This window comes from Geotrypetes seraphini, chromosome 14 (assembly GCF_902459505.1).
Source record: "Geotrypetes seraphini chromosome 14, aGeoSer1.1, whole genome shotgun sequence".
NCBI lineage: Eukaryota > Metazoa > Chordata > Amphibia > Gymnophiona > Dermophiidae > Geotrypetes > Geotrypetes seraphini.
This window is the reverse complement of record NC_047097.1, coordinates 58,719,478-58,740,910: the sequence shown is the minus strand read 5'-3', so window position 1 is coordinate 58,740,910 and position 21,433 is coordinate 58,719,478. Positions and strand designations below refer to the sequence as shown.

Genomic DNA, 21,433 nt, shown 5'->3' with positions numbered 1-21,433 from the left:
TGTTTAGGTATGAATTATGGGGTGCCTTGCATTGGAAAAGGCTTTTCCTCAAACAAGAGGGGGGAAGATAAATGTGTCAGGGGAGTTACCCTCATATACTTGTGACTGCCCCTGAGCTAAGACCAACCTATCCTTTTTTTCTGTTCCCAGTGGCAGATATTGCTGGAGTTGCTGAGTGATTTCATGCAGCAAACAGCCTCTCATTTTGCTGTTTTTTTCTCTTCCCTCAATAAGTGGTTGTACAGTGCTTGCACATAAGTAAAAACACACACAGGGTCAGGATAGGGTCCCATCGCCATCATGTCCTCCACCTCTACCAAAGGTATGCAGTCTGCCTTCTGCCTGAAAGTACAAAACAAAACAGAGTTCTTTCTTACCCCCCAGCAATAACACATGAGAGCATCAACGGCCTGCAGGAAGGTTCAAGCACAAGATTTCCCTATTAGAGAGGTTTAGGGCCTGAATCTTGTCTCACTTAGAGCAGTGTTTCTGAACTCGGTCCTGGAGTACCCCCTTGCCAGTCAGGTTTTCAAGATATTCACAATGAACATGCATGAAAGAAATTTGCATATAATGGAGGCAGTGTATGCAAATCAAGTTTATGCAAATTCAATGTGGATATCCTGACAACCTGACTGACAAGGGGGTACTCCAGGACCGAGTTGAGAAACATTGCTCTAGAAGACCCTGTTAGAATGTCAGTCTTTGTTTTTACCAGGAGAATTTTTATAACAAGATTTTTATATCTTTTATGTTTCTCAAAGATCTACATTCATATGCTAGAGCTATTCTAGGGTCAATGCAGAAAGCCTTGTGGTAGCGCCATAGCTCTACAGCAAAATTAGCTCTCCAAACTTATCATGGCATGCTATATGCAATGAGCATGCAAATAACTGCCATGTTAAAATAGAAGCAGTAAGTGATACTCATTGTGAAATGTCAGCCACCCTTTCTGTTGGTGCCTGAGCTGCAGTTGCCTTGAGCACTGACAGGAAGGGTGACATTTAAAAAAAAAATAAGTTGCCACCACTCAACATTGACTCATATCCCCTCTCTTTCCTGCCTGACCCTTAACAGGACTATCCCCCTTCCTGACTTTAAAATTGCCCTGCTGTCTGGGGCACTCTTACCCATTACCCTCACCCCACACCTGGTCTGGTTTGATTTTAAAAGTAGTAGTCCCTGGAACCTAGCAGGGTGCCCCCTCCCCTCAATCCAACCCTCACCTAGGCCCTTCCCTCTAGACCCAAATGAGGCAGGAATGATGCCCACTCGCTTCTACCCCTGGCCCTGTCATCTTCAAAATGGTGGCATTGTGCCCCACATGGTGCATTCTGGGATGCTTTGGGCAGAGCCAGGCTGCTATATAAGGGAAACATTCTTTATGGGGCATTTTAGCCCTGCCCAGTGCATCCAGGAGTGACTGCAGGTGGGGGATGGGAAGCCAGGATTTCAGGAGCCTGGGTGCTATTTCCACACAGGTTGCAGAAATGAGGTATGTGCTTACTTGTAGCATAACTGCTTTCCATTAATCATCAAAAAGAAGCTACATGGGTACGTTCAGGGTAAAGCTATAACTGCAGGTGGCACCTTAGTCACTTATATGTTCATGTGTACTAAGAACTATAAGGAAGCATGTAAATGCATGCACTTACGGTGTACCACTTATGACAATCATAGACTTGGTGGTGTTGATGCTGACACACTACTATTCTGTAACAAAATCTTGGTGCCAATGATAGAATTGCCCCTTCGCCTTTTTAAAATTCAACTTGTAAAATATTACCTTCAAGATCTTTAACCTGGAATTAGAGGAAATCCCCCCATAACCACTGTTCCCTCGAAGCTGAGGGCGAGTCCTCCAACTGCACTGCTGCCAGGGGCCGGGGGTGCTTTAATATTGGGTTTTCAATTGCTAGAGACTGGCAGGTTCCCTGGAGTCCTGCAGAACTTGACTGTCCCTCACTGTTGAAAATATGATTGTGGATAGCACTCTCCCCACATGTGGTGGCAGGAATGTAGGTAGAGGACTCCCACTCAGCTTAGAGGGAACAGTGCCCATAACTAAGTTTTCTATGATCAAGTGTCCGTATTGGAGAATGACACGGGAACAAATTTGTCCCCGTTCCCTCAGGAACTCAATTTCCCTGTCCCTGCAAGTTCTTTTCCCGTCCCTGCCCCATTCCTGTAAGCTCTGCCTTAACCGCACAAGCCTCAAACACTTATGATTTTAAAGTGTTTGAGGCATGTGCAGATGAGGACAGAGCTTGCGGGAATGGGGCAGGGACGGGGAAAAATTTGGTCCCGTGTCATTCCCTAGTCCCTATAACAGAGAATCCTATAATGGGAAATTTTCATATCATCAAATCTCTTGATCACTGAGTTTGTTAGGGGGGGGGGGCAATGCCCTTCTACTAGAGATTCAGGGGGGACCACTTCCTTCATAGCAGCTTCTTCATGGGAAGGTTTCCTACAACTGGGCTATATTCCGATAGGAGAAGTTCACACTGATGGATGATGTTCTTGGAGGAGTCAGATTAGTGAGATGCCATTAGCAGTGATTTCACAGTCGCCAATTAACTGTATTCCAAGCAGCAAACATTCTTGCATTAGCAGCAGCAGGAAGCTTGCAAAGCAGTGTGTAGGGTGAGACGGGTATTATGTCATGCACCGAGCTGTTTTATTCTACAATTAACTATCCAACAAAGGGCTTTCTAGCACTGCCTATGAGAATGAACTCTAGAAAATCTAGTCTTGTGTCTTCCTGTGACAGAATTAGGTAAAATGGGGCTTATTTTTGTGTAGAGCACTGCATTTCAGGGCAAGATTTTAATTCTCTAGCTGGGGAGAGAAAACAGCGCACTGTCTTAATGCAATGCATTATAGTAAAGGAAACTTTAGTAAGGGAGAGAATGAAAAATTGGCTGATACTGTTCGATTATGGTTTCTCTGGGGGAACCAGTCCTGGTTTGTAAGCCTGTTGTTTCTTATAGAAATGGGACTACAAGTGGCTAGGTACAATGGGGATCGGTTTAACCTTTCTCTGATGACTTGGGGGTCATTTGCTAACCATAAGATGGGATACTGGCAATGCTGGACTTGGGGCCTGAATAAGGCATGCCTGTCTCATATCTAACTGTATTAAGAATCTATGTTAAAATCATTCAGTATTTTGCACACTAAATTTGCTGTTCTTAAGGTAAACCCCAGGAATGTGAGGAATGATGCTATCAAAAATGGCTTCTATGGTCTTTAATGTGTGACCAGCTCCTAATCATTTAATACAATGCACTGTGGAGAAAAAAAAGACCTCAGAGTCTTACAATATACACTTCTGTTTATCAGGGGTTACCACTCCTCCATCATTGGTCAACCCCCTCCACCCAAACTCCACTTATTTAAATTACTAATATGAGCAAAGTACTCAAAAACCAGGAACAACTCCCTCAGTAGTTCTAGCAAAAAAACAGCATGTTTCTATAAAACTGTTAGAAAAGTCAGTCTTTCACTTAACTTGAAACTGGCCATTTTGGAAAAATGCGGCAGTGGCAAAACAGCGAGTTTGGTTTGAAGAATCACTCCTGATGCAGCTTGAGGTGAAACAGGGAGCCCCTGTCTGCTGTTTTGGGGATGAAGGCCGTTTCAAGTTAAGTGAAAGACTAACAGTTTTTGCTAGAACTACTGAGGGAGTTGTTCCTGCTCCATTTCATTTTTTGGTTTTTTAGTACTCTGTGTTTTTGAGGGCTTTGCACGTTCTAGTAATTTAAATAAGTGGAATTTATTTTTTTTTTTTTTGACCAATGATGAAAGATAAACAGGAGGGGTACATTGTAAGACTCGGAGGTCTTTTTTCTCCACAGTGCATTGTATTAAATGATTGGGAGCAGGCCACTCACTAACGAACATTGAAGCCATTTTTGATTGTGTTTGTGATTTTCAAGTGCTTTTAGCTCATTTATTTGTTAGGGATGATAAGCCCCATGATGCTTTGCAGTGCAGCCACACTGTATGACAGAACGGACAGCGTCAAGACAAGAAGCAAAGGATGGAAGGAAGCTGGGGTTGCCATGGAAGCCAATCACATGACTCCTCACCCATTCCGATTGGCTCTCTCTCTCTCTTCCACTACGATGATGAGATCTCTGTGTATGACTTTGCTCTGCTGTTACTTGTGTTGTTGTTGGTTTTTCACTGTTTCTTGGTTTTCACCAGTCCCTTCTGCACCAGGCTCCGGTACAGCTCTTGCACATATGTGTACACGCACTTCGAGTCTGGGACACTCATGCGCACCATATCATCTGCCTCCAACAATGGGGGACAGTCTGCATGCTTCCTGTGGCCCCCGCCAGGAAAAAAAATTAAACCATGGGGAGAAGGAAGGGCAAATCAGGGGGGGCAAAGAGTGAAAATTAAGATGTTATATTATTTGATAGATTAACTTCATCAAATAAATGTTCAACCCAAAGTGATTTACAGCTGAAGTAGCACAGTTGATATGAAATGCATCCTAATAACTCATACCAATGGCACTGCTGACTATCAAAGGGCAACAGTTAATTTTTTCAGTTCACAAAAAAACTTGGGGCATAACAGCCTTCTGCCAAATCAGCTTTGATTAAGTATTTTAAAAATCCTTTTAAACTAGGAATATTCATATGAACATACAGAGGAATTTATAGACTTCAACCACAGCTGCATTTTCACCTAGGAAGGCACAGTCATCAGTTTTAGTTATTATTTCCTTCTTCAGTGTACAAAATAGATTTAGGAGATACTGTGAGACTCTCTGAAGGTCTGGTCTTAGGTATCTACTTTCAACATAAGAAGCATAGTTTAATATTCAGGGTCCTCAACTACAGATAAAAAGTAAATCGTTTTATACATGTCAAGTAGTCCAATTTTGAAACGTCCCCAGTTGACCATCTCGGAATTCCATGAAATTGTATATATGAGTAGCCCAAGGTCTTAAACTAAGCTGTGCAAAATATTAGACTCAGATATGCATTTGTGCCTGAGTTAGAGCATCCGATGCGAGGGCTGCTCTTGTCAGTCTGGTAGAAAGCTCAAATTTGGCTTATCTGTACAGTTTTTTTAATGCTGAATTCAGATATTTAATGGAATTACCCAAATTAGATTATTTTTTTCAATATTGCCCAGCAAAATGGACCAAAAAATTCATTGCACAAAACTTTGGTCATCAATAACTTTGAAGATATTTTATCAAATGCTTCATAACTTTACAAGTATATTAGCAATGCTGGCTTCTGTGCATATATAAATTAAGAGCTCTCCAGCACGAGTCCCTGCAAAAATATGGCATGATAAAATGCCATTGTGAACTTGTGTTTAATTTTGCCTTGTTTTCAGGATAAAATATCTCCATGGAGGCCATCTTAGATTTTTTTTTTTTTTCTTTTTATTTCTTTTATTATTTATATACCACTTATAACCTAAGTTTACATTCAGGTACTCAAGCATTTTTCCCTATCTGCCCTGGTGGTCTCACACTCTATCTCAGTGGTTCCCAACCCTGTCCTGGAGGAACACCAGGCCAATTGGGTTTTCAGGCTAGCCCTAATGAATATGCATGAAGCAAATTTGCATGCCTATCACTTCCATCATATGCAAATCTCTCTCATGCATATTCATTAGGGCTAGCCTGAAAACCCGATTGGCCTGGTGTTCCTCCAGGACAGGGTTGGGAATCACTGCTCTATCTAATGCAGGGTTCTAAAAGTCCCTCCTTGAGGGCCGCAATCCAGTCGGGTTTTCAGGATTTCCCCAATGAATATGCATGAGATCTATGTGCATGCACTGCTTTCAATGCATATTCATTGGGGAAATCAACTTCTAATATCAGATCCTATTGTCTGACTGGAATTTACTTTAATTTTTTTTTTTTTAATAATTGTTTTCTCAGGTACTTTAGTTAGATTGTGAGCCTATGGGACAGTTAGAGAACTTCCAGGTACCTATCTTTATTTATATTTATTTTATTGTATCTTTAATGCATCTTTATTGTAAACCGCTTTGAACCTCACGGTATAGCGGTATATAAGAAATAAATTAAATTTTAAAAATTTAAATCCTGAAAACCCGACTGGATTGCGGCCCTCAAGGAGGAACTTTGAGATCCCTGATCTAATGTACCTGGGACAATGGGGGATTGACTTGCCCAGGGTCACAAGGAGCAGCATGGGATTTGAACCTACAACCTCAGGGTGCTGAGGCTGTAGTGCTTGCTAACCACTGTATCACACACTCCCCATTTCTGTTATACCACAAGAAAGAGTATCTTTTTTTCTATAAAAGACAATGGTCGTCATCTTGCTCCCAAATTTATTCTAAAGATTTATTAATACACTTCTCCCTCCATATTCGCAGTTTCGATTATTAGCAGTTTTTTTAGCTAGCTGGCTCCTCCCCCCCCCAAATTACATCAGCTTGCATAGAGAAATCGCTAATTCCAAGCGTTTACAGAGAAAATCGCTGATTCCCAGCACTTTATTCACCATATTTTGCCTCTCTTTCAGGAACAGGCCAGGTCTCCCACCATGTTATTTGTGGTTTCACCATATTCACGATAGTTTTTAATAGAAAACAGCAAATAACATATGAAAAAGTTATTTGCAGTTTTTCTGTATTCGCGGGTCTGTTAATCCACCTATCACAGTGAATAGGAGGGCAAATTGTAAATGATGGTCAAAAAAAGGAACCACCTGTCTACCTAATTGCTTAATTAAGGACAGTGAGCAGGGGTCTAGCATTGATCCAGTAGGCTGTAAAGAGTCCAACATGGGCAACAATTGATCTTCCCTCATTTTACAGATACTGCTTTAATCTCTTCAGTCTCAAAATGACCTAGACCTTGATTTCATATTAATTAAGAATTATTTCTGTTATAGAAGCTTTTTCTTAACATTTATTTTTTTGCTCACCCTCTGCACCATGTTTCTCCTCACTCTCATCTGTCTCACATCAGGGAGGCCTCTCTCTTCCTCATTTAGGGCTCCATTTACAAAGCCACAGTAGGTGATTCACCCGCGGCAAATGCACCAAAGCCTATTCAATTCCGATGGTCTTCGTGCATTTGCCGAGGGAGAACTGCTACTGCGGCTTTGTAAAAGGGGTCCTTATTTTATTACCCCGCTTGTGTGTGGCTTTTACAATCTTCTTCCTCCACTACTTTTGTAAATTTAATTATACCATTTGCTTCATCCTGTAATAGAAGCTATCCACAGCAGTCTACCATGTAAAATTAATAACAACACATATCAGATTGTGTTTTTGTCAACTATTTTGCTTTAATCACTTTTGTTATTTCATTTTGTCATTGTGTTGCATGTATTGTGGTGCTATTTTCTGAAATGTAGACTGAGCGTATGTATTTGATGGTCTGCACCACATGGGTTGTTTTGTTTGTAGTTTGGAAAAAATTTAATAAAACATTTCTGAACTTAAAAAAAAATAAAATAAATAACAACGCTGATCACTCCCTTCTATAACTCCTCTAAAATACAGACATACCCTGACCTGGATAACTCACCACTTCCAGCATTGCTCATCTTAGGGTGCGTAACTCTGGCCTTTAAGGGCCTCAAACAGATTTAGTTTCAGATTACCCATAACGTATATTCAGAAAACAAGCAATGTCTCACTTCCGGTACACCACACAATTGTTTCCCACGTATTCACCTTTATAGGACCCCCCAGGGACCCCTGAAGAAGACTTTTTGTCGAAACGCGGACCGTGTTGGGTCCTGTATCCCTAGCGAACTAGGTCCTTTAAGGCTTTTATGTGGATAACCTAATTTTATGTGGATGAATTTATTTTTATGTGGATGAAATTATTTTATATGGATGATTTTGATGTACCTTTGGAACTTTGACTCTTTCAAATAAAGTCCATTTAGGAACATTGTCACTCCACAGAGTTTTTTTGTTTTGTTTTCTCATAGACCTAGATCTCATTTGTATGTTTTTATCACCCACAAAGATAGACCAGACTTATGCGCCCTTGTGCTGAGTGATGTTATGGAGCACTATGAAAGTCGCTCTGCCAAGTCGATGCCTGTCTAACGTGAGATAACCCACATCGTCTGCTTTCTACTAAGCTCATGGCTCAGATTCTCAGTTTATACAGGTGTGAATAATTCATTTTTGTGACATGGAAGCTAGATTATTTGCACCAATGCATGGGTTCTGCAGGACTTCATCACAGGAGCACTGTATAGTATCCAAGTCCTTTCATATAACCTAAATCACTTCACTGAAGACCTATGTATCGTCCGCTTATGTTACCCACTATAAACCTATTAAACTTTTATCAGGAGGAAAAAGCCTTATGGAGCTTATCAAATCAAGTCAAAAGTCTCACAACTTGTCAATTGCTCAAGCTTATACTATATAATCGCAGGCAAAAAAAAACCTTCCAGTTTAACAAAACCTATGTTCAGTAAAGACATTTTAGATCTGGGCTCTTTGAAGCAGCGGTTCTCCCACAAAATGCTGGCCACCGTTGGAGACTGATCGTTGAATCAGTAAATTAACCCCCCATCCCTTTTTACAAAACCATAGCGTGTATTTTTGTGCCAGCCATGGCGGTAACAGCTCCGATGCTCATATGAGCGTCAGAGCTGTTGCCGCCACGGTCAGCGCTAAACACCGCGCTACAGTTTTGTAAAAAAAGGGGGGGGTAAGTGTTTTATAACGAGGGGGACACATTTCGTGCCCATAAATTTTGGTTTTCTGACCACATATTAAGGTTTAAACTGAAAGGTGTTTTGCCTAAGATTAGGTAAGCTTGAACAACCGACAAGTCATGAGACCTTTGACTTGACTTAGAAGGCTTTTTTCCTTCTGATGAAAATCTGATATGTTTATTGGGGTGAATTCTATATGTGTCACCCAAAAAAATCTGCGCCGAAAAGGTCGGTACTTGGCACAATTCTCTAAACGGCCTCCAGAATTAGGCACAGTTTATAGAATCACACGTAGCACCCACCCCCATGTGACTAACATTTAGGCGCAGGTATTAATGCCAATTTAATCCAGACCTAAATGCCTGCACCTAAGTTGTGCGCGGATTGGGGGTGTTCTGTAACACCGCGCACTGGAATTTACAAGCTCTACTTTATAGAATATGCTTAGGAACAATTAAGTCTGTGCACAGATTTGCATACGCAACTCTGGTCGTCGCATACAGCATCCATCCCATAGTGGGGAGTGTGTGGCCCAGTGGCGAGAGCTCCAGCCTCAACACCCTGAGGCTGCAAGTTCAAATCCCACACTGTTCCTTGTGACCCTGAGCAAGTCACTTAATCCCCCATTGCCCCCCCCCTGCTATGTTGGCACCCTCCCTCCCCCACCTCCACTTCTTTAAATCTTCACTGGCAGGAGCAACTTTTCCAGCCTGCTACTCACGCCGGCCTGGATCACTTCCGGGTCACGGGGCCAGGAAGTAACATCGAAGGGAAAGCCAACGCCGGTGCGAACAGCAAGCCGGAGAAGCTGCTCGGGCTGGCAAAGATTTAAAGAGGTACGGAGGATGTGAGTGTGGTATGGGGGATGGGGAGTACAGAAGGAGTTGGGGGGGGGGGGCAGCGAGGAGGGCACCACCTCTCTGGGCACATAGGTGGATGACAAGTCTTTGGTGAATTCGATTCTACCGTACTTGATATCCATGGCCTACCATTCTCACAGCACAGAAGCCCCTGAACACTGAGCGGTCAGTGCCTCGGCGCTACTGTGGAACTGCGAGTTTCACACACCTGCCTCGGAATGCTCCTTTCTGTAGGAGGAGCCCATGCCACGGTGTAGAACTTTGACCCCGGTTCTGACCCAGAATACTCACTCTGCTGCAGAGAATGCCAGCTCAAAGTTCTGTCTGCGGTTCTTTGGATCCAGCGACTCATAGTCAAGAGCGTCTGGGAAGAATTTGTGGATCAGGGCGCAGAAGGCCATCCCACTGCTCCAACTCGAAGAGAAATTCTGGATATCCACATGCTGCACGGGGAGGGGGAGAGGGGCAAATATAGCTTAAAAAAAGACATTTGCAAGTTAAAGCAAAGCAATGAGGGCTAGAGCATTATTGGATATTCAAAAGTATAAAAAAAATTCTCAAAACGACATTATTTTTAGAAGCATTTCAATAAAGCTGAAATGTTGAATGCTGGTTTTAAGATGAACTGAACTGTGAAGATCTATTTAAGATGCGATTATTCATCTGTAACCCATGATGTTTGTAAAAGTCTTGTTTGTTATATTCTGTGCATGTTATTATTGTAATGCCGCCTAGATATAGGCGGTTGATAAATTTTTAAAATAAATAAATAGATGCACTAAACAGTGATGTACCTGGGGTATGTGATACCCGGGGCCCATCATTTTGTACACATACACACCCCAGTCCATCATTTTTTTGACACCCCCCCCCACCCTTGGTACGCTACTGCTACGGTTCGAAAAAGGCCAAGAAGCCAAAAATTGGACCGACCCTGTTTAGTGCAAGTGGCGTACCAAGGGCGGGGCAGGGGGGGCGGACCGCCCTGGGTGCATGCCCTAAAGGGGTGCACAGCCAGCCGGGTCCAGAACCTCCTGGGACCTGCACTTCAGCGCGGCTGCCGGTCCACCTCCGTGGCCAAGAAAAAGGCTAAGAAGCCAGCGGAAGTGGCAAAAGTGCCCTGTAAGGAAGACCCTCCTGATCTGGCTCTATCCCGCCCCCTTCGTGACGCCACCAAACAGCATTCTCAGCCATTGGTCGACCTTGCCTGGGTGCGGCGACCCAGGCAAGGTCGACCAATGGCTGAGAACGCTGTCCGGTGGCATCACGAAGGGGGCGGGATAGAGCCAGATCGGGAGTGTGCACTTTAAAGGGCGCTTTTGCCATTCCTGCCGGCTTAGAAACATAGAAGATGACGGCAGATAAGGGCCATAGCCCATCAGGTCTGCCCACTCTACTGACCCACCCCCAAGTCTACTATCCTAGGGATCCCACTCATGGTGACAGGTTCCCTTGGCTTAACCCTCCAAGGGGTGCCCATGTGGGCATGCACCCAGGGCGGTCCACCCCCCCCCCCCCGCCCCGCCCTAGGTACGCCACTGGCACTAAACAGGGTCGGTCCGATTTTTGGCTGATTCCAAAAGAGTGATTGATGCACAAACAAGTTTGCATGCGAATGATATGAGCGGAGGTTTGTCATAATCCTCGTTCAATCTCGCTGATGAATCACTGTGAGAGCGACTCTCACACATGCACAGAGCCGGCAAGAGAAGCTCCGAAGCAGCCTCCTGCCAATCAGCTGTTCAGGGCAAGAAACCTTTCTTTTTTTATGAACACATGTTGTGCGTGTTACCCACACACAATATCTGTCCCCATTTAAAAAAAAAAAGTAAAAAAGTTGTGCAAAATCCACCATCCCCAATGACAACCTTGGGTCCCCAAACCCGCCCCCTCCCCCCCCGATAATGACAGCCACCCCCACGAAAGACAGGAGGGATGTTCACTCCTTCCTGCTAACGGAATGCTCCCTGCGCCAGGCACCCCCCCAAAACCATCCTCTACCCTAGGGGTATGCAATTCCGGTCCTAGAGAGCCAGAGCCAGGTCAGGTTTTCAGGATATCCACAATAAATATGCATGAGATAGATTTGCATCTGAAGGAGGCAGTGCATGCAAATCCATCTCATATATATTTATTGTGGATATCCTGAAATTTACCCTCATCCCTTCCCTCCCCTCCAAAAAGGCAGGGGAGGGCTAATGTTAGATTTGCTGCAGTCTAGGGCAGAAATTAAGGAATCTCCCCCCCACCTGGATCTCCTAACCTGCTATTACTGCCACAACTTTAAACAGCAATTACAGAATAAGGGATCCCAATTTAGAAATAGAAATATGAAGACAAAATTGAACAGGGGATCCCCAAGAAGTCAAATAGCAAAGTGGCATACATAGCAAATCATTTTTTGATACTGCCCTCGTGTCAGCTCCCCTTAGAATGCACTCTATGACCCTGCAGACCTCATAACTGTGAGTCTCTTTCCTCTGTCCCCTTTCAGGCACTCTGTGACCCTGTGCACCTCAAAACTATGAGCCTCTACTCTCAGGCACTCCGTGACCTGGCTCACCTCATAGCCTCGAGTTTTGGCACGACACCACTCCAGCAGCATGTTCTTCACACCAGCAGCGCCACTGGTGGACCTCTGCAGCTTAACGCCTGGAGCTGCTCCAGTGACAGGTCTGTGAGGGGAAGGAAGAGGAAGAGAAAGTGAAAGAAGAGCTTCTTTTATTAACTTCACGTGGATGATTTTACATTTGGGAACAATGCGGGTTGGTAATTAGCTCTATGCTGCCCTGCCAGGACACAGACTAGCTCAGGGGTCCCCAAAGTCCCTCCTTGAGGGCCGAATCCAGTCGGGTTTTCAGGATTTCCCCAATGAATATGCATTGAAAGCAGTGCATGCACATAGATCTCATGCATATTCATTGGGGAAATCCTGAAAACCCGACTGGATTGAGGGACTTTGGGGACCCCTGGACTAGCTGATATTCAGCTGATGGCAAACAGTGTTTTTTTTTGTTTGCAGCCAACACTAAAACTGGATATTCAATGTTGGGCCCTGTCTCTCTCAGTACCAGCCCTGAATATCATTGGTACCTGATAACTTCCAGAAACCATCGGGTGCACAAATATTAAGTGCTGGTACCTAGAAAGGGGCCAGAACTGAATATCCAGTTACAAATCAGCTCATGGTGGTCAGAGTTTATAAACACACTGAACCTTGCAAGCTGAATGTCGCCCTGCAAGATGAATGGCCAGAGAGTGGAGAATATCACTCCCCCGTTCCACTGGCTGAATGAAAACGGATGGCATGGCAAAGGATGCCGGGAGCACTTACCCTCCAAACTTTTCCATGATGGCTTTGCGAGACTGGGCTCCGGACGATTTTGGTACCGTGCGAGGGCGCATGAGATCTCTTCTCCTCTCCAGAGGTTTCTTCTGTTCCGTTGAGGTTGCTTTCTCTGTTGCTGCACTCGGGCCACTGTGTTCTTTGGTGTCTGTCCCGCTGATGGAAAATAGAGAGGCACCTAAGTAGCGTGTCTGTGCTCCTGGAGGCACGACCCGTCATAAATAGGACATGCTACGACCACTGCTACTATTACGTATCATTTCTGTAGCACTACCAGACGCACACGGCACTTACATTAACATGGAAGAGTCAGTCCCTGCTCAAAAGAGCTTACAATCTAATTGTGACAAAGAGGACATGCTTTCCTTTGGGAGCACTATATTGCTGAAGACACTTTCAGAATAAGGACATGGCCTGTTTCCTAGTGCTACATTTGGTACAAAATGCTGCAGCCAGACTAGTACTGAAAGTTGACAGGAGGGAAAAATGCAAATTCATGCAAATCTTTCTGAGCTCCCCTGGGAGAATGGTATAGAAAACTGAATTTAAACAAAACATATTACCCTAATTTTGAAGAAATTACACTGGTTACCAGTTTTATTTATTATAAGGTCATTTCTGTGGTCCATCAAACTATATATCATCAAACATCATGATATTTTCAGCAAGTTGTGGAGCTTTATAAGCCTAGTAGAAGGGACATGATTGAAACATTCAAGGTACTGAAGGGGATAGACTTAGTAGATAAGGACAGGTTGTTCACTCTCTCCAAGGTAGGGAGAACGAGAGGGCACTCTCTAAAGTTGAAAGGGGACAGATTCCGTACAAACGTAAGGAAGTTCTTCTTCACCCAGAGAGTGGTAGAAAACTGGAACGCTCTTCCGGAGGCTGTCATAGGGGAAAACACCCTCCAGGGATTCAAGACAAAGTTAGACAAGTTCCTGCTGGACAAGGACGTATGCTGGTAGGGCTAGTCTCAGTTAGGGCACTGGTCTTTGACCAGAGGGCCGCCGCGTGAGCGGACTGCTGGGCACGATGGACCACGGCAATTCTTATGTTCTTATACGATCTGAAAATCAAAGGCTCCTGAATTCAATAGCGCAGGGGAATTATGCAGCTACTAGAGCGATGACTTTCTGCATTGCTGGGGTTAATGTGGAATGCTTTGGTGGGTCAATTATGACTATGCGTAAACCGGTTCCAATTTAAGAAACAATTAAAAACTCAGTTTGTTATTGCATTTCTGTGACGTATTGACTCTCATTTGAAGAGAAGAAACTATCAACTGTGGAGTTTTTAAGATTTTAGTTTGTCTTTTTTGCATGTTCTTATTGATATAAACTGTGTAGTATTTTAAACGGTATAAAAAAAAAAGTTTTAAACAAATAAAGACCAGGAGGACATGTTCCACTTCCTAGCTCTCCAGAAGGAACACTACATGGCTAGAGGCTCTGCCCTTCCCCAGAAGGGCCTGGAGATGGTTTGTGGTCCCTGGTCAAGGAATTTCATTGAATTAATGGGCTAATAATGTGTACTTCTATTCCATATTTTATTTATTAAATTCTCTATATCATTCTCCCAGGAGAGCTCAGAATGGTTTACATGAATTTATTCAGGTAAGCATTTTTTCCTGTATGTCCCAGTGGCTCACAATCTATCTAATGCACCTGGGGCAATGGGGGGATTAAGTGACTTGCCCAGGGTCACAGGGTGCAGTGTGGGTTTGAACCCACAACCTCAGGGTGCTGAGGCTGTAGCTTTAACCATTGCGCCACTCTAGAAATCAAAATATAATAGAAGTGATTCAATTATAGGACAATGAAGCCATTGGCTCTTAGGCGGAATGAGACATTACGATATCACAATATCATCTCTGGTTATCGGAGGCTAAAACTTTTCACACTATTTATTTATTTTTCTATACTGTTCTCCCAAGGGAGCTCAAAATGGTTTACATGAATTTATTCAGATACTCAAGCATTTTTCCCTGTCTGTCCCTGTGGGCTCACAATCTATCTAATGTACCTGGGGCAATGGGGGGGTTTAAGGGACTTTCCCAGGGTCACAAGGAATAGTGCAGTGTGTATGAGATTGTATTTATTAATTGAAATGTTTTTAACTTTCTCTGTTGTGAACCGCCTAGAACCACTGGCAGGGCGGTATATAAGAAAATAAATTATTAAAATTATTAGTATTCACAAACATGTAAGATGCAGTCCCTGTTTAACAGAGCTTACAGTCGATTCTAGGCAGACAAAAGGGACAATAAGGGATTAGAGAGTTAAATTTATTACGGGAATAACTAAAACAGGGGTATTGAGCAGGTGAACGAATGGTCAACTGTGCTGCTCCCTCTGTGGACATTACCTGGGAGCTGGTTGTCCATTAGCATCAGCATCTGCAAAACATGAAAAATGATTAAAAGACAGAAAAACGTTATATAGTATTCGGAAGATGAGAGGGCAGGGAATGCTGTATTCCACAGCACAGATGACGAGAGAGTGGTGCTACCACAACAAGATGTCTATATAACCCAATTGCCCCCAGTTAGAATGGGAAAGACTGAATATGGGAAAGAGTTGTCTGCTCCCTTTATCAGTCTAGACCAGGGGTGGGCGACTCTGGTCCTCGAGGGCCAGAATCCATTCGGGTTTTCAGGATTTCCCCAATGAATATGCATTGAAAGCAGTGCATGCACATAGATCTCATGCATATTCATTGGGGAAATCCTGAAAACCCGACTGGATTGCGGCCCTCGAGGAGGGACTTTGAGATCCCTGCTTTAGGCTGAGTGGGGGGGGGGCCCTCAATATTGTGTTTTCAATTGCTAGGAAAAGGCAGATTCTCTGGAGTCCTGCAGAGCTTGCCTGTCCTTCACTATTGAAAATGTGAGAGCGTCTGGTAAGATTTGCGTCTTTGTGGATGATCCCAAATTCTGCCTTAGAGTAGACACCCCTAATGGTATGGATAAAATGAGGAAGGATCTAGCGAAGCTTGAAGACTGGCCCGGAATTTGGCAGCTACGATTTAATGCCAAGAAAATCAAGGTCATGCATTCGGGCTGCAAAAACCCAAGGGAACAGTACAGTTTGGGGGATGAAGAACTTTTGTGCACAAAAGATAAATGAGACTTGGGTGTGATAGTGTGTGATGATCTTAAAGTGGCCAAACAGGTTGAGAAAGAGACGATGAAAGCTCGAAGGATGCTTGGGTGCACAGGGAGAGAAATGGCCCATAGGGAAATCAGGAGATATCGATGGCCCTATTTAAAACTCTGGTGAGACCTCATTTAGAATACTGTATTGTGTACAATTCTGGAGACCACACCTTCAAAAAGATATAAACAGGATGGAGTCGGACCAGAGGAAGGCTATTAAAATGGTCAGTGGTCTATGTCATACAGCGTACGCCATACGGGAACCGACTCATAGATCTCTACATGTATACTTTGGAGGAAAGGTGAGAGAGGGGAGATATGATAGAGACATTTAAATGCATACATGGCATAAAATGCACATGAGACGAGTCTCTTTCAATTGAAAAGAAACTCTGGAATGAGGGAGCATATGATGAAGGTGAAAGGGAACAGATTCAGAAGTAACATCAGAAAATATCTGTCCACGGAAAGGGTGGTGAATGCTTGGAACGGCCTCCTGGTGGAGGTGGTGGAGATAAAAAGTGTACGTTGATTCTCTAAGGGAGAGGAAGGGGGTAGTAGATGGCACGGTTAGTGGTTTTACATTCAGGCACTTTTATCATAGTTCCCTATCTGTCCCGGTGGGCTCAAACTCTATCTAGTGTACCTGGGGCAATGAGGGGATTAAGTGACACATGGAGCAGAGAGGGATTTGAACCCACAACCTCGGAGTGCTGAGGCCGTAGCTCTAACCACTGCGGTAGTGGACTTAGACACCTCTTGGCTATTTACTTATCCTTCTATAAAATCTTGCCGGTACAAGAGGTTCCTGGAGAAAACGTTCTCCTTTCAGGCCGTGAAAATGAATACATGGCTCGGAAAAATGATGTTAGAAGCTTCTTCTTATTTAGATTTTAGGAAACTATTAAAGACTTAATTATTTAATAGGCTGACATCGTAATGTTTTTACATTTGCTCTCACTTTAACCCCGTTCATTTATTCTTTATGTTTCTTATCCACATGGTTTACATTTTCATCTTGATCATTTTTATTGAAACGTTTGTACCTTTTATTCTGATCGATTTTATTGAAATGTATGCACTGCCTTTTATTGCATTGCACTGAGATTTTTACTGGAAATGTATGTATGCCTTGTTTTTCTTATGCTGCGAGCTGCTTAGAACCTCCCCGGTATGACGGCATAGAAATAAATAATAATAATAATCTATGCCAGGATTTTCTTGGCTTAAACACCGACACCAAAGTCCAGTTTAGGCACTTAGGGGCTGACTCTATAAACGGCGTGGAAGTGGTATATAAATTAAATACAAAAAAAATAAAAATTCTATAAACAGCACCTAACTGAAGATTGACAGGCACTATGCACCACATTCTTCAGCGCCCTTTATAGAATCGGGGCCTAGGTGCGTAGTTCTGGAATCGAGGCATCGGCATTTCCATCAGTCTATGACTGGCGCACGCAGTCCTGCCTAACCGCTTGCAAATGTACGCACCCAGTTTCCCCGGTATTCTGTACGGAAAGAATGCGCCTCATCTTACCCGACGGTGCGCCTCCCGTCTCTTTGGCGCCCTCGTTTGCCTCTGCCGCACTGCTGGCTGCATCTTCGCGGGAGTCCTGGGATGACGATGCTGGTTCGTTATCCTGCGCGATCTCCTCTGCCTCTCCTTTGGTCTCTTTTTCAGTAGCTGAACACGTGCCCGAAGCAACGCCTGCCTCTTCCTGGGAGGGAGGAGGATAGAACTGACTGTGAGCCCTGAGGAGGGTTACAGGTTAAATATATGTAGTGTGCAGTTAACAGGTTACGATTGGTATAGCGCTGAAAAGCGTACAAAGCACTGTACATTTTGAGATTTAATAGACGGCCCTTGCTTGGAAGAGCTTACAATCTAACTTCTCATGCTTTCCTACTGCCTGTCTCCCCCAATCTTTATTTTTCTCTTTCTATCTGCCTCCTTTGTACCACTATCCTATAAATTCACATAGAATTTTTCTTTTTTCAACCATCTTTATTTTCTCTTCTTTATTAATTTCCAGGTACTTTAGTTAGATTGTGAGCCTTCGGGACAGCAAGGGAATTTTTTAAGTACCTTCTTACTTCTCATTTATAATCTTAATGTATATTTTCTTCAAACCGCTTAGAACCTAACGGATGTAGCGGTATATAAGAAATAAATTACATTACATTACATTACATTACTATCCCTTTCTCTTTCTATCATTCTATCCCCTGCCCCACCATTCTGCTCTACCTCTTTCTCCCTCTCCGTGTCTTCTCTATATCTTTTACCCACGGTGCTGTTCTTCCATAAACATTGTCTTGTCTTTTCCCACACTGTATGACAGACTAGATTGCAAGTTCAGTACCTCCATCTTCTTATTTTAGATTGACATTACATACAAGTCTAGAGTGTTGGTAAAGCCTCTCACCTGTGTGCCTGGAGCATCGCTCTTGTCCTCTGCGACCTCTTCTGGCTCAACTGTTTGGCTCTCTTCTTCCTTTTTTTCTGTGGCCGCACTGGCTGTCGGCTCCTTTCCCTCTTCATTCGCCTTCTCTGCCTCCTCTTGTCTTTCTGCCTCCTCGGCCACCTCTGTCTGGGCGACCTCCTCTGCTGTTTTGGCCTCTTCTTGTGTTTCCTTCCCGGAAACCCCCTCCTCTTTCTCGCCCAAGCCACTCTGAGTTCTCTCTTGGGATGTCTCCTCTGAGGCCCCAGCAGTCTCTGCTTCCTGTGTCAGAGACTGGCTCCTAACCTCTCCTTGCTTCTCCTCTGCCATCCCATCCATCCCTGCAATTAAAACAAGAGATGCTGTATCAAAAGCAAAACCTCCCTTGAAAATTTATTCATGCAGATAGTTTGGTTTGGTCTGTACATCAACACATTCATAAAAATACAAAAATGGTGTTACAATCATTTTACAAAAAATTAAAACACCACCAAATTACGTGACAAACTGTCCAAATCTCTCCAGACAATCTTCCTATCCCAAACAGATCAGTTCAATGAAGATGCCCTAAAACAATCACAGCAGCGCCAATAAAGTCATATTGTATATACAGTATATAGTATTGTATATATATATATATTGTGTATATATATATATATATAGTGAGTCGTGGAAGTCAGTGTTTTTCTTTAAACAGCAGCTGCTGCAGCTAAACAAATTCCATATATTCAGAACCAACGTCCAGTTAGTGGCCATCATTATCTAGATATGGGTAGCAAAGCAGATAAACTTAGGACAGCTTTTTGTTCTAGCGTGCCGAGGGTAAGGCAGTGGGGGTGGTCCACCCAGGTGCAGAGAGTTGGGGATACTTGGGGCTGCAGCTGTTGACTTTATTGGCGCCTGTCCTTTCTGATGTCAACTTTCTGTTTCAGGGCAATGGCTGGCAGAGCCAACGGCTTCGTACCTATGGACCACGGCTCCACAACCACTCAGTGCGCCCCCGGCTGCTTGGAGAAGGAGGGTGCTCCGGCTGGAGTAGAGGGTGCCTCGCCCCAGGTGGCTGCCGAACAAAAATCCATTTTTTGGTTTCTCGATAGTTATCTGGTTCGTAGACTGACTATTTCTAACCAGATAACTCCAGGGCCTGCCCTCGCTCTGCCCACAGACTGCCTTGGCACTGTGCAGATAGTGCCGAAGCAGTGTGTAAGGATTTCAGTGGCATTTTATCCATATAAAGGGCATTTCTAGACAGTTATATACCATGAGCAGGGCAGTGGGGGTGGTCTGCCCTGGGTGCAGGCAGTACAGGGGTGCAAGGAGAAGCCATGGGGCTGCAGTATGCACATTCACGGATGTCAGCTCTGCCATCCTCCCCACCCCCTCTGACATCAACTTACCGTTCCGGGGCAGGGGACCAACAGAGCCAACATGTGCCATGTGCATGCAATCCACAGCCCCGTGACCACTCCAAGCACCGCCCATACTGCCTAGAGGAGGGTGGGTTGATGCATATGGAAGGGTGCTTTGACCTGGGTGTCAACCAAGGCAGGTTTGCCACTGTTTCTATAACATAGTGTTTGTAGTTACCCGAAATGTGGTGCAGAAAACGGAAAAGAACCCCAATAAAAAAACCTAAAGATCGCAAGTGGGGCTGGAATTGTACACATCAACCAGGGTTATGTCAAACATGTAAATCTTTATTGAGATATTAAACGAACAGTTTCTGACAAGTATTCACTGCATGTCATGGACCTGACACGGTTCGTGTTTCGGCTAGAAAGCCTACTTAAGGGATATAATCGACATCCAGCAGATGGCGCTCTCATAACATCAAAAGCCAGCTTAAGTAAAGAGACCAGTACAAGCCAGAAATAAGCTCTGTCAGGAGATGCTGAAAAAGTTCATAGTTATAGTTATCCACCACATGTACGTGTGACAGCAAAGCAACTGAGCACCGTTCTGTACAGCACATGTTAATGGCATAGCACATAAATGCCAGGGGGCATTCACATGGAAAGGGCGTGGGTGGTGGGGCCTCCCTTATACACATGTAACTTACAGAATACAGTAAATTCCATGCTGCATTTAGGACCCTAGAGTAATGCTAGGTCTTGGCTACAATTATGCCCATGTATTCATCCCTTCCACTTAGACGCTTACCCTTAAAATTCAACCTCTTACAAAATACTGTGTAATTGGTTAAACATTTAAATTGACCTTTGAAAATACATTAGTATAATGGGGAGTGGGGACGGCGTTCTTAGTTACGGCATGCATTGCTCTCTCTCCAGGAAACTTTCGGTAAGTTATGCAATGTTTTGGGTTACCTCATTTGGATTATTGTAATGCTTTATTTTGTGCACTGTCCGTGAAGGCATTGAAGGCACTGCAGGTTGCACAGAATGAGGCTGCGAGAGTGATTGGAGGAATCTCTCGTAGGGAACATGTGACTCCATTGTTGGCCAAATTACACTGGCTTCCGGCTTCTTGCCGGATTCAGTTCAAGATCTTGATATTGGCGTTCCAGGCCATTCAGCAGTTGTTGCCGAAGGCATTTTCAGATTTAACAATACCGCGTACACCTGCTCGTACATTGCGTCCCGAATCACTGTCTGTTGGAAGTTCCCTCTTTGAGGGTTATTGCCAAATCCACAATTCGTCAGATTGGGACAGGCTGAAATAGATTTTAATGGCACTTTGGTAGCTGGGAAATAGGGCCAGTGCAGGGCAGATTTTTTTATAGTCTGAGCTCTGAAAAGTATGCATATTTTATACCATATCCCGTAAACTCAGTGTCTTCCTCACAAGCCATGTACTCCTAATGAATTAGTATATAGGCTTATAGATGAAAAATATTTGTAGAAGAATGCATACTGTTGCAACCTAAGGGGTGGGATACACTATAGCCCTCCCCACAATATCTT

At 43.8% G+C, this 21,433-nt stretch overlaps 1 protein-coding gene across 1 annotated transcript in view; it reads right to left on the bottom strand.

Annotated features, from left to right (window-relative positions):
* Nucleotides 1-204: 204 nt before the first annotated feature.
* Nucleotides 205-21,433, bottom strand: part of SMTNL1 (smoothelin like 1) — a 50,466-nt gene continuing 29,237 nt past the window's right edge. The window contains exons 2-9 of the mRNA XM_033920802.1: nt 18,495-18,850; nt 17,606-17,786; nt 15,276-15,306; nt 12,897-13,064; nt 12,126-12,237; nt 9,854-10,005; nt 4,095-4,333; nt 205-342 (exon numbers count right to left, since the gene is read on the bottom strand). Of these exons, the coding sequence (XP_033776693.1) occupies nt 4,189-4,333; nt 9,854-10,005; nt 12,126-12,237; nt 12,897-13,064; nt 15,276-15,306; nt 17,606-17,786; nt 18,495-18,848 (1,143 nt within the window). The 5' untranslated portion in view covers nt 18,849-18,850 and the 3' untranslated portion in view covers nt 205-342; nt 4,095-4,188. The remainder of the gene's footprint in view (nt 343-4,094; nt 4,334-9,853; nt 10,006-12,125; nt 12,238-12,896; nt 13,065-15,275; nt 15,307-17,605; nt 17,787-18,494; nt 18,851-21,433) is intronic.